General features: G+C 49.6%; 1 protein-coding gene across 2 annotated transcripts in view; it reads right to left on the reverse strand.

Moving 5' to 3' along the window:
* Window positions 1-12020: 12020 nt before the first annotated feature.
* ACOT7 (acyl-CoA thioesterase 7) overlaps window positions 12021-14055 on the reverse strand; it is a 159825-nt gene continuing 157790 nt past the window's right edge. For both annotated transcript variants that reach the window (XM_038746445.1, XM_038746444.1), the window contains one exon: window positions 12021-12452. In XM_038746445.1, coding sequence (XP_038602373.1) covers window positions 12348-12452 — 105 coding nt within the window. In that variant the 3' untranslated portion in view covers window positions 12021-12347. The remainder of the gene's footprint in view (window positions 12453-14055) is intronic.

Raw genomic sequence — 14055 nt, forward strand, 5'->3', positions numbered from 1 at the left:
GGAGGGAGGAGGCATGGGCTGCCCAACGCTGCCCCCTCCTCCTCCCCGGCCAGCTCGCTCATCCTCCTCGCCACCAGCTCCCTCCACCGAAGCCTCCCCGTCCTCCTCCTCCCCTTCCTCCTCCTCCACCTCCTTTTCCTCCTCAGCCTTCCTCCTCCGCCTCCGCCCCCTCCTCCGTCTCCCTTCTCTTCCCCCTCTAGCTCCTTCCTCCTCCTCCTCCTCCTTTCCTCTACCAGTTCCACCCTCCTCTTCCCTGCCTGTTCCCTTCCGCTTCCTCTTCCTCCTCCTCCCTGACAGTTCTCTCCTCCTCCTCTTCTTCCTCCTCCTCCTCCCTGCCAATTCCCCTCCTCCTCCCTTCCAGCTCCCTCCTTCTCCCCTCCTCTGTCAGCTCCTTCTTCCTCCTCTTCCTCCCTCTCCTCCCTGCTAGCTCCCTCCTCCCCCCTTCGCCTCCTCCCTGCCAGCTCCTCCCCGCTCCCCCCGCCCCCCCCCCCGCGAAGACCTCATCTCTCCCTAGCCCCTGGGAGGACCCAACTTCCCTCCAGACTGTAAATTCGTTGTGGACAAAGGAATGTGTCAGATTGTTCAGATTCCCTTCAAAGCCCTACTGAGAGCTCACCTCCTCCAGGAGGCCTTCCCAGACTGAGCCCCCTCCTTCCTCTCCCCCTCCTCCCCCTCCGCATCCCCCCTCCTTATCTCCTTCCCCTCCCCACAGCACCTGTATATATGTATATATGTTTGTACATATTTATTTACTCTATTTATTTATTTATTTATTTTACTTGTACATATCTGTTCTATTTATTTTATTTTGTTAGTATGTTTGGTTTTGTTCTCTGTCTCCCCCTTCTAGACTGTGAGCCCGCTGTTGGGTAGGGACCGTCTCTATATGTTGCCAACTTGTACTTCCCAAGCGCTTAGTACAGTGCTTTGCACACAGTTAGCGCTCAATAAATACGATTGAATGAATGAATGAGTGAATTGTTGTGTTGTATTCGTTCAAGACCTTAATACAGTGCCCTGCACACCGTAAGCGGTCAATAAATATTGCGGATTGATTGAACTCCCAGGGCCACTCGAAGGCTGTGAAGGCCACCGACTCCTCCTTTCCTACGCCGGCAGTGGCGGGCGGCAGCGTGCCCTAGTGGACAGAGCACGGGTCTGGGAGTTGGAAGAACCTGGGTTCTAATCCCGGCTCTGTCACTAGTCTGCAGTGTGACCTTGGGTAAGTCACTTAACTTCTCTGTGCTTAAATTTCCTCATCTGTAAAATGGGGATTAAGACTGCGAGCCTCCCTTCTTTCCTTCTACAGCCCAGCCCGCACCCTCCGCTCCTCTACCGCTAACCTCCTCACTGTGCCTCGTTCTCGCCTGTCCTGCCGTCGACTCCCGGCCCACGTCCTCCCCCTGGCCTGGAATGCCCTCCCTCCGCACATCCACCAAGCTAGCTCTCTTCCTCCCTTCAAAGCCCTACTGAGAGCTCACCTCCTCCAGGAGGCCTTCCCAGGCTGAGCCCCTTCCTTCCTCCCCTCCTCCCCCTCCCCCTCCCCCCGCCTTACCTCCTTACCCTCTCCACAGCACCTGTATAATAATAATAATAATGGTGGCATTTGTTAAGCGCTTACTGTGTGCAAAGCACTGTTCTAAGCGCTGGGGGGGATACAAGGTGATTAGGTTGTCCCACGAAAGGCTCACACTCTTAATCCCCATTTTACAGATGAGGGAACTGAGGCACAGAGAAGTTAAGTGACTTGCCCAAAGTCACACAGCCAACAAGTGGCAGAGCAGGGATTAGAACCCACGACCTCTGGCTCTCAAGCCCAGGCTCTTTCCACTGAGCCACGCTGAATATATGTTTGTACATATTTATTACTCTATTTATTTTACTTGTACATGTTTATTCTATTTATTTTATTTTGTTAATATGTTTTGTTTTGTTGTCTGTCTCCCCCTTCTAGACTGTGAGCCCGCTGTTGGGTAGGGACCGTCTCTATATGTTGCCAACTTGTACTTCCCAAGCGCTTAGTACAGTGCTCTGCACACAGTAAGCGCTCAATAAATAGGATTGAATGAATGAATGAATGTAGAACGGGGACTGTGTCCAATCCGATTTGCTTGTATCCATCCCAGCGCTTAGTACAGTGCTTGGCACATAGTAAGTGCTCAATAAATGCCACTCCTGGAGAGTCCCCTCTCCCTTTTCCTCCCCGACCACTCTGCCAAGAGAGGCCTCTCCCAGCTCCTCCCCAGCCCAACCCGGCTCAGACGCGGCTGGCGGATCTGGTCCTTCGTTCTCGGACGCGGGGGCAGTTCCCGCATCACCCCAGTCTGTGAGGGGCTTTGGGAGGACTCTGTGGCTGCGGAGGCCGATTTTAGAGATTAAAAATGTCTAGGTCCGGGCGGGAAGAAGAGCGCAGGGATGTCTGGGCTCACGTCTCCGAGGATCAGGCCGCTCCCAGGGAAGCGGGAGCATCAGAATAATAATAGTAATCATAATTATAGTATTTGTTAAGCACTTACTATATGCCAAGCACTGTTCTAAGCACCAGGGTAGACACAAGGTAATCAGGTTTTCCCACGCAGGGCTCACAGTCTTCATCTCCATTTGACAGATGAGGTAACTGAGGCCCAGAGTAGTGAAGTGACTAGCCCAAGGTCACACACCAGATAAGTGGCGGAGGCGGGATTAATAATATTTATGGTATTTATTAAGAGCTTACTATGTGCTTAGCACTGTTCTAAGCGCTGGGGTAGCTACAAGGTAATCAGTTTGTCCCACGTGAGTCTCACAGCCTTAATCCCCATTTTACAGATGAGGTAACTGAGGCACAGAGAAGTTAAGTGGCTTGCCCAAGGTCACCCAATAGACAAGTGGAGGAGCGGGGGATTAGCACCCACGTCCTCTGACTCCCAAGCCCTGTCAGGGCAGGGGCATGAGAGAGCCCGAGCACGCGGAGGAGGGGCGCAAGGGAGAGGGGGGTGACGAGGGGCCGGGGGTCTGATTGCCACGACCTCATCTCTGCAATCCTCAGCGAGGCCGGGCGGCCCCGGGACCCTCCTCTCCCTCCCTGCCCGGAGCGGACCCTGGCCCTACTCTCCTGCCGGTCAATCAATCAATCAATCAATCGTATTTATTGAGCGCTTACTGTGTGCAGAGCACTGTACTAAGCGCTTGGGAAGTACAAGTTGGCAATGATCCCGCCCCTACCCGATCTCCCAGAGAGCGTCTGGGCTGGGAATCATCCCCACGCCCCGCCTGATGCCCTGCTGTTTGGTCAGTCGCGAGGGAAGCCGGCCCCGCAGGTGAGCAGCATTCCTCCTGTCTCTTTCCCTGGGAACCAGGTGGAAAGTAGGGCGCATTCATCCGGGCCCTCCAGAAGCTCGGTGTCCCTGGGTCCTCGCAGCCACTTCTGGGCTCCAGATGGACAGGTTGCCTCTGGAAAGTCTGGCTCACACTGCCCACAGCCAGTTCCCTTCCCTCAGCCATCGCTCCCACAGCTAGAGACATCAGCCCTCAGGACCTACATCTGGGGAAGGGAGAGACCATCCTTCAGCTTATTAATTAGCTCTCCTTTCTAATGGCTGCATGCACCCTAGGGACCGGGGGGTACTGTCTACCGACCGCAGCAGGCCGTAGGAGGGGTCTCTGTCTGTGTGGCTGGGGGCAGAGAATGGCTTTTCTGCCCGAGGAGTCGAAATCTCGGGGATGGGGAGTCTCGGGAGCCGTCGGAGGTGGCAGCTTGCCCTGTGCTTGCCTGAAGCGGGAGGGACAGAAAGGAGGGAGCTGCAGGCATCCGTGGGGCTTTTGTCATGGAAAAGTTGGGAAGGCATAGAAACAAAATGATGCTCTCAGTGGGGCAGTGATGGAAGGACCTCGGGGCAGAGTGGGGCAAGCTGGTACTCCTTTCCCTTCTCCCAGAATTCCTGGGGCAGAACTACTCTGTTTTGGGGTCAAAACAGTCCTGGGGCCCAGATGTAGGACGTGTTTTAGCGCCCCACCTGGGGAAGCCATCTGTGAAAGGCCATTCGTGCTCATTTGAACCTTATCTACGACCCCGAGGAGTCTGCCGGACTTTTGGTGGAGTCAGTGCTCCCCACTACACATGGAGACACCTTGGGAGCAGAAATGCCCTTACATTTGAAGAAGCAGAATGGCCTACTAGAAAGAGCATGGTCCCGGGAGTCCAAGGACTGGGTTCTAATTCCACCTCTGCCACTTGTCTGCTATGTGACCATGGGCAAGTCACTTAACTTTCCTAAGCCTCAGTTACCTCAACTGTAAAATGGAGATTGAGACTGTGAGCCCCAAGTAGGACATGGACTGTGTCCAATCTGAATAGCTTGTGTCAATTTCAGTGCTTAGTACAGTGCCTGGCCCATAGTAATAATAATAATAATAATGACATTTATGAAGCGCTTACTATGTGCAAAGCACTGTTCAAAGCACTGGGGAGGTTACAAGGTGATCAGGTTGTCCCGCGGAGGGCTCACAGTCTTAATCCCCATTTTACAAATGAGGGAACTGAGGCACAGAGAAGTTGAGTGACTTGCCCAAAGTCACACAGCTGACAAATGGCAGAGCCAGGATTTGAACCCATGACCTCTGACTCCAAAGCTTTTGTTCTTTCCACTGAGCAACACTGCTTCTCTAAGCACTTAACACAATTATTATTTTGACAATTATGATACCATGACTGCATTCATGACTGTGATTGTTTTTGATAATCTTTTGTACCATTGTATAAATTCAGGAATACACCTTTCCTGGAAAGTACAGGAGTACACCTTTCTTGGGAGAAACAACATGGCTAGTGGAAGGGCATGGGCCTAGGAGTCAGAGGACCTAGGTTCTAATCCCAGATCAGCCAAATGCTTGCCTGGATGGGTTTGGGCAAATCACTTAACTTCTCAGGGCCTCAGTTCTCCTGTTCTCCCCTCTTATGTAGACTGTGAGCCCCATGTGGGACACAGGCTGTCTCCAACTTAACTTGTATCTACCTCAGTGCTTAGATCAGTGTTCGACACATAGCAAGCACTTAACAAATACCATAAAAAGGTATGTCCTCTCATCAGCAGGATGGGAGCATGAGTTACTTTTGTAGTAGTGGTGATGGTTTGACTGAGCCATTCACACTCTCTTATCTGGTGACTTTATGCCCGGTGACACATGTTTTGAGGCACCTGGTAGGGAGAATGGGTGCACTTTGTGGTCAAAGATCAGAATATCTCTGAGCTCTCAACAGATGTTAAGGATTAGGTGATCTTTTGTCTGGTTTTATATGAGGCAGTCCAGTTTCCAGCTGGTTTGTGAACATACTGCATTACACCCCTTTATATCCAGTATTTTTATTTCAAATGCCATGCCTTCTGCCCAAGTTCTGCAGCTCAGAAGCTAAACTCATGTTCATACAGATGCAAGAACACAATGCCATGACCCTGAAGGTAAGAGAAGGGATGAGGTTTGCCCCTGTAGGAATGCTGTGGATTTGAGTCCTCTCAGGATGCTTCCCAATATGGTGGGTGTGATGGTCTCACTTAACACTGCGTGCTTAGTGTAACCCCTGTGAAGGCACATGCATCTCAAAGGCCAGTAATCCCCAGGAGTGCCAGGCCAGTGGCCACTCAACTTGAGGTCACCATGGGAGTTAGCTGACTGGGCCCCATCCCTCTAGGAGCTAATATTCCTTCCTTCCTTCCTTCAATCATATTTATTAAGCACTTACAGTGTGCTAGAGCACTGTACTAAGAGCTTGGGAAAGTAATATTCTGAGGAGTTTGGGGAGGGAGAGGGTTGGGTTGATGACCGTGAGCTCACCGTGGGCAGGAAATGTGTCTCCCAACTTTGTTACCTTGTACTCTCTGAAGTGCTTAGTTCAGTGCTCTACACGCAGTAAGCACCCAATAAATGTGATTGATTGTAAGCTTGTTGCGGGAGGGAATGTCTGTTATATTGTTATATTGTACTCTCCTAAGCACAATAAGCGCTCAATAAATACGGTGACTGCTGACTGACAAGGTTGTAGGAGATTGTTAATTTCCATCGTCTCTCAAGAAGGTTCCTGAGGTGGACCAGTATGTAGCAAGTTTCCTTCAGACTTGGGCTGGATCCCTAGCAACAACATTACCTATAGTGCCTCCTTGATGCTGGAATGACCTTTGATCAATTGATTGACTGACAACATAGGGGAATGTTGATCTTTGGAATAGCAGCCCAACTTCCCCACCTCGTCCCCCTAATATAGCCCTAGCACATCATCAATCGTATTTATTGAGCGCTTACTGTGTGCAGAGCACTGTACTAAGCGCTTGGGAAGTACAAATTGGCAACATATACAGTCCCTGCCCAACAGTGGGCTCACAGTCTAAAAGGGGGAGACAGAGAACAAAACCAAACATACTAACAAAATAAAATAAATAGAATAGATATGTACAAGTAAAATAAATAAATAAATAGAGTAATAAATATGTACAAACATATATACATATATACAGGTGCTGTGGGGAAGGGAAGGAGGTAAGATGGGGGGATGGAGAAGGGGATGAGGGGGAGAGGAGGGAAGGGGCTCAGTCTGGGAAGGCCTCCTGGAGGAGGTGAGCTCTCCGCAGGGCCTTGAAGGGAGGAAGAGAGCTAGCTTGGCGGATGGGCAGAGGGAGGGCATTCCAGGCCCGGGGGATGACGTGGGCCGGGGGTCGATGACGGGACAGGCGAGAACGAGGTATGGTGAGGAGATTAGCAGCAGAGGAGCAGAGGGTGCGGGCTGGGCTATAGAAGGAGAGAAGGGAGGTGAGGTAGGAGGGGGCAAGGTGATGGAGAGCCTTGAAGCCCAGGGTGAGGAGTTTCTGCCTGATGCGCAGATTGATTGGTAGCCACTGGAGATTTTTGAGGAGGGGAGTAATATGCCCAGAGCATTTCTGGACAAAGATAATCCGGGCAGCAGCATGAAGTATGGATTGAAGTGGGGAGAGACACGAGGATGGGAGATCAGAGAGAAGGCTGATGCAGTAGTCCAGACGGGATAGGATGAGAGCTTGAATGAGCAGCGTAGCGGTATGGATGGAGAGGAAAGGGCGGATCTCGGCAATGTTGCGGAGCTGAGACTGGCAGGTTTTGGTGACGGCTTGGATGTGAGGGGTGAATGAGAGAGCGGAGTCGAGGATGACACCAAGGTTGCGGGCTTGTGAGACGGGAAGGATGGTAGTGCCGTCAACAGAGATGGGAAAGTCAGGGGGAGGGCAAGGTTTGGGAGGGAAGACAAGGAGTTAAGTCTTCGACATGTTGAGCTTTAGGTGGCGGGCAGACATCCAGATGGAGATGTCCTGAAGGCAGGAGGAGATGTGAGCCCGGAGAGAGGGGGAGAGAGCAGGGGCAGAGATGTAGATCTGCGTGTCATCAGCATAGAGATGATAGTTGAAGCTGCGGGAGCGAATGAGGTCACCAAGGGAGTGCGTGTAGATCGAGAACAGAAGGGGACCAAGCACTGAACCTTGGGGAACCCCCACAGTAAGAGGATGGGAGGGGGAGGAGGAGCCTGCAAAAGAGACTGAGAATGAACGACCGGAGAGATAAGAGTAGAACCAGGAGAGGACGGAGTCTGTGCAGCCAAGGTCAGATAGCGTGTTGAGGAGAAGGGGGTGGTCCACAGTGTCGAAGGCAGCTGAGAGGTTGAGGAGGATTAGGACAGAGTATGAGCCGTTGGATTTGGCAAGCAGGAGGTCACTGGTGACCTTTGAGAGGGCAGTTTCCGTGGGATGTAGGGGACGGAAGCCAGACTGGAGGGGGTCGAGGAGAGAGTTGTTGTTGAGGAATTCTAGGCAGCGAGTGTAGACAACTCGTTCAAGGAGTTTGGAAAGGAGTGGTAGGAGGGATATGGGGCGATAACTAGAAGGTGGAGAACTTAGCTGAATTTCCCGGGGAAAGGCAGGATTTATAAGGCCATTCTCCCCCTTCTAGACTGTGAGCCCATTGTTGGGTAGGGACCGTCTCTATACGTTGCCGATTTGTACTTCCCAAGTGCTTAGTACAGTGCTCTGCACACAGTAAGTGCTCAATAAATGCGATTGAAGGAATGAATTCTCTCAAGTGGGTCTGGTGTATGAATCCTTTCTGGCCAAAAGGAACAGCTTGGTATTTCCCCAAGGATCCAAGGGTCACAGATCTTTAAAGACTCCCAAGCCTGTGGACCACCCAAACTCAGACGCTTTTCTCAGCAGCTTTAGGATGGATTCTTGGCTGAAATATTATTACTCTCCCCGCCTTCAAAGCTCTATTAAAGGCACCTTTCCTCCAAGAGGCCTTCCCTAAGCCTTTTTTTCCCTCTCTTCAACTTCCTTCTGGGTCTCCCTGACTTGATTCCTTTATTCATCCCAACTCCTAGCCCTACAGCACTTACGTACATATCTATAACTTATATTAACGTCTGTCTCCCCCTCTAGACTGTAAGCTCATTGAGGGCAGGGGAATATGTCTGTTATAGTTATATTGTACTCTCCAAAGTGCTTAATACCATGCTCTGCACACAGTAAGTGGTCAATAAATATGATCGATTGATTGATTGATGTGGTGGAGCAAAGATTAGAACCCAGGTCCTCTGACTCCCCAGTCTGTGCTCTTGCCACTAGGCCACTCTGCTTCCTACTCCATGGAAACTAAAGGTTCGAGGGTCTCAAACAATTCTGGCCCTATTTAAACGTCAAGGGGTGGAGAGGTTGTCCCAAGGTAGTAGACAGGACAATACCATGGCTTGCATCAAAAGTGTATGTGTGCATTCCATTTGACATATTTAAACACACGGTGCCCAGTATAACTAGAATAACCAACAGTGGGAAGCAGCCATACACATTTCAAGTAATCAAATGTGACACAAGTCAAACAGTTCTCCCCACAACTCATGAGTCACAGGTGATTCAGTCACATGGAGACACTTGTAGGGTAGACTGCTTCAGGCTCTGCTGCAGGAAGGAGAGTTATGCCCTGTGTTGGCTCCTTCTCCTGTCACAGAGCACTTGCCTCCTTTCCACATTGGCCCACCCAGGAGCATTTCATTTCTCTCAGCTATCAGTCAGACTGAGCACCTTTTGGATGCAAAGCACTGTACTCAGCACTTGGGGTAGTATAATAGAGGACAAAGAGCCAATCTCTACCCAAGAGGGGCTGACACGCCCCAGAGGAGGGTGGGCTAGCTGCGCCTTCTAACCGGGGCCTAGGCCTGGCTCCAGCTGAACTCACCTTGGTGAGCCAATGGTCTTTCCTGGTCCTTCTGGTTGTTGTCGGGGTGGGAAGACACCAGAAGACAGCAGACACTGGAAAGATTACAGATGGAAAACCAAATGAGGGGAATCAGAGCCCCAGGGAGGGCAGAACAATCTCACAAGTCACAATGAAGCTGGATCAGAAGCAAGGGAACAATGACATCGAAGTTGGCTATAGACTATCTTTTTCCTTCCTATGCACAGGGCAAGCGAACGTTTCTCTTAGAAATCTCCTCAGGAAAGAATCTGTCCCTTGGTCATGAGGAGAATGTGGTACAGACCAAGATAGTCTCCAGAATCAGGTAGCAAGTCGCCTGTCCCGCAGCGGCCCTCAGAAACCCTGGTTGGGGTGTCTGCCAAGCTGGCAAAACATTCTGGGGTTTTCTTGCCCCCATCCCAATCAGCCCAGCCCACTACTATCCTGAAGAACCTATGGCAGTGCTGAGTCTAGGCTGAAGAGTGAGAGGAGCAGCACAGAACCTCCCCCAGCACTCCCAGGCAGCAGCTGCCTGAGCCAATCTCATAGCCCCAAATCCAGAATTTCCTGAGCTGAAACCAATGGCTTTCCACTGTCCCCAGATTAGTTTTTCAAAGACTGCCAATCTCCTTTCACTTTGAGAGAAATGGGAACTGGACATAGTGACCTTTTGCAGAAGCAAGTGATTCCGGATTTGGGGGGTTGGAGGTGGGGAGAGGAGTGTTCATCTTGCCCCAAGACCCAGCTGGAGGTGTTCTGACTTTGGAGCCATGCAGGAGTTTCCCCCAAAGATAAGGATACATTCCCTCCACTCTTCCAGGCTTTGGAGAACTGTGTGTTTCTTACCTAAGATGACATTATTCTGGTAGAATATTATTGACATCCACCTCCACTTGCTCGTTTCGTTTTATTACCTTTTTTGTGAATCTGCTCCCAAGTGCCTTGGGATGAGCCTTACCATCCATCCTGTTTCCCTTGTCTGGTCCCTGCAGCTCTTTCCTCAGTCAGTGTACTTCTCGGGGTCACAGTTGAGCGATCCATCTAATTGTTTTCTCATAACCTCTGGTGGTGTCCTGAGACAGATCGATTCGGAGTCAACTCAGAATTCTAGTTGTTTGGGTTTGGGAGTCCTTAGTCTGGGTGATTTCTTTCTCCAGATGAGCTCTGCCTCTCCTTTCCTCAAATCCTGAAAGCAGGCAGCTGGACCTCATGAGCTTGGGTGGGTCAGAAGCTGGGGCAGAGGAGCCCCACCTGCCCAGCAGGAGAAAGAAGATATGTAGGAGATACAGGGCGGGAGTCTCTGTTGGGTGCATCAGTTTTGGCTACAATTCAGGTCCAAGTGTGGGAGTCTGGAGGGGCAGGGTAGAGTAGAAGCAGCATGGCCTAGTGAACAGAGAATGGACCAGAGAGTCAGAAGGATGTGGGTTCTAATCCCAGCTCTGCCACTTGTCAACTGTGTGACCTTGGGCAAGTCACTTCACTTCTCTGGGCCTCAGTTACCTCATCTGTAAAGTGGGGATTAAGACTGTGAGCCCCATGTGGGACAGGGTCTGTGTCCAACCCAATTTGCTTTTATTGATACCGGCGCTTGGTAAGGTTCCTGGCACATAGTAAGCCCTTAACAAATACCATTATTATTATTAAAAATATACCATAATTGGGATATTAGTTGAGCACTTACTATGTGTCAAGTTCTGTGCTTAACACAGTCATTAGCATTTTTTGAGTGCTTACTCTGGATAGAGCACTGTATACTAAGTGCTTGGGAGAGTACAGTGGAGTCAGAAGACCTGATCCTGCCCTTAAGGAGCTTACACTCTAGTGGAGAATCAGATACTGAAAGAAATTACAGGTAGGTGGAAGCAACAGTAAAGATCAGTACTTAAGTGGCATGGGGATGGATGAGTACCAGACGCAAAAGTAATGCAGAAGTGTTGAAGTGGCTAGGGGCTGCACGGAGATGAGAGTTAATCAGGGAAAGCTTCTGGAGGAGGTTTGATTTTAGAAGGGCTTTGGAGATGGGGAAAGAAATTATCTGCCAGTTGTGAAGGGGACAGGAGTTCCAGGAGGATGGGTATGAACAAGGGGCTGGCGGTGAGACAGAAGAGAGCGCGGTTCAGTTTGTGAGTCAGGTTGTAGTGGAAGGGGAATGAGGACAAATAGCAGGGATAGAGATGATTGAAGACACTTGGGTGTAGGCATCCTTCACTTAAAAATGCCAAAGTGAACATTTTTGGAACTGTCTCTGCAGTGGGAAGACATAAAATGTCTGTGGTGAGGTGCAGGGCAATATCCTGGCTGGCAGTGAGATGAAGCAGACTGGAGGCCAGGCGCAGGACCTAGTGAACCCTGAGAGCAGCCACCTTAAGAGGACTGCACTGGAAAGCGTGGCTGCTGTGGACATCACAGCCCCGCTACCGGGAAGTAATAATAATAATATTAATTAAGTGCTTACTATGAGCCAACTACTGTACTAAGTATAAGCAAAAGGGGTTGGATACAGTCCCTGTCCCACATGGGGCTCAAAGTCTAAATCCCCATTTTACAGATGAGTTAACTGAAGCATAGAGAAATCAAGTAACTTGCTCAGGTCACACAGCAGACAAGTGACGGAGCCAGGAATAGAACCTAGTTCCTTCTGATTCCCAGGCCCATGCTCTTTCCACTAGGCCATACTCCTTCTCTACAAAGCAGCAGCAGAATGGTGGTTAAGGGCTCCTCTCTCGAGCTGCCTCCCATTTGTTCAGAACACCCCACCACTGAATCTCCAGGGAAAAATGAAGTCATGAGACAACTGCTCCAGCCAGAGAACAGCTTTATTAATGTCACCTTAGTCTTTAAATACCATACGAGTACCCAGAAGCTTTCTCTACGTTTTGAATGGAATGCTTCAAGACAGCTTGAAGCAATATTGTGTATGTAGCACTTCTACTGGAGTAATACTGTATAAATAAGCTTTGGTGTACATGATCAAGATATACTGTAGAACAACACCATGTTACGAATACTTCACAGAACACCAATTTTCAATGTGAGTTGAAGTTTTTGGCCAAGTGAGTTATTTCTAAGTGGACTGACTCCTCCCAACGGCATCTGCCCCAGGTGCTCCGCCGCCCAGAAGAGGGTCACTCTTGAGGGGCAGACTGCATCTGACCCTGACGTTTAGCTTTCATCTGCAGGTATCTCCCCTTGCCCTCTTCAAAACGCCTTTTCTCATCTTCGGTTTCTGCCTGTTAACAGCAAAAGACAAGAAAATTAAAGGAGATTCTTTATTGCATTCTGCTCACTGGTTTTGGGTGGAGAAAGATGAGTGTTCAATGGGATGCAATGAAATCCCTGTGGCAGTGAGGGCTTTTTTTGAGGAATTTCCTAGGGGCCTAGTCTTCCTCCAGGACCATCTGAATTTCAGCTAGCAACAACTGTGGTACTTCTTAAGCACTTACTATGTGCCAAACATTGTACTAAGCACTGGTATTGACACAATATAAACATATTGGACACAGTCTCTATCCCATATGCGGCTTGTGGTCTAAGAGGGAGGGAAAATGGCATTGAAACCCCATTCTACAGATGAGGGAACTAAAGTACAGAGAAGTTAAGTGACTTGCCCAAGGTCACACAGCAGGCAAATGGTGGGGCTCTGGCATTCCTGAAACCAACTTTTCCAGGGAGGGCTCTGTGGAACCACTCTTCAGTGGTAACTGTGGAACCTCAGGAGGTTACTGACAAAAGCAGTGCTTACGGTGCTGGTTGGACCATGTTCAGTCACTCAATCAATGGTATTTATTGAGCACTTGTGGGCAGAACACTTTACTAAGTGCTTGGGACAGCACAGTATGACAGAATTGGTACAGCACTGGCCTGGGAGTCAGGAGGTCACGGGTTCTAATCCCAGCTCCATCACTTGTTTGCTGTGTGACCATGGGCATGTCACTTCACTTCTCTGTGCCTCAGTTCCCTCATCTGTAAAATGGGGATTAAGACTGTGAGCCCTATGTGGGACAGGGACTGGGTCCAACCCAATTATCTTGTATCTATCCCAACACTTAGAACTATGCCTGGCACTTAGTAAGCGCTGAATACCATAATTATTATTATCATTATTATCATTGATAATAATATCATTATTATTATTATAATCCAGGCTCTGCCACTTGTCTGCTATGTGAATTTGGGCATGCCACTTCATTTTTCTGTGCCTCAGTTACCTCATCTGTTAAATGGGGACTGAGACTGTGAGCCCCACGTGGAACAGGGACTGTGTCCAACCCAATTTGCTCTATCAACTCCAGTGCTTAGTACAGTGCCTGGCACATAGTAAACACTTAACAAATACCACAATTATTACTACTATTAGACCCGTTTCCTGCCCACAACGAGCTTACAGTCTGGAGAGAAAGACGGATATTAAAGTAAATTATGGCTATGAACAGAAGCGCTGTGGGGCTGAATATCAATTGCTAAAAAGGTACAGATCCAAGGGCATAGGTGACACAGAAGGGAAAGAGGGTAAGGGAAAAGAGGGCTTAGTTGGGGATGGTTTCTCAGTCCCGGGGTTCCTTCTCCGCTGCAGGAAATGCTTGCTGACTACAGACCCTCCGCAGAGGGGTGTTGGCAGAGACCTGCTCTTCCAATCTCTGCCAAGTGACGGCTGTGCAGCCTCTGAGGGGATAATATCTTCATGGCCATTAATTTAGAAAATTAGATAATTTGCTATACCCCTTGTACAATTTTACAACTTTTTCCAGTCACGGAGCTGCATACCAGCCAGAGAGTCTCACTGGTAATGAGTTTGGGATGAAAAAATTCATTAATTATAAAACGCATGAGGGG

This window comes from Tachyglossus aculeatus, chromosome 5, assembly GCF_015852505.1.
Source record: "Tachyglossus aculeatus isolate mTacAcu1 chromosome 5, mTacAcu1.pri, whole genome shotgun sequence".
Classification (NCBI taxonomy): domain Eukaryota; kingdom Metazoa; phylum Chordata; class Mammalia; order Monotremata; family Tachyglossidae; genus Tachyglossus; species Tachyglossus aculeatus.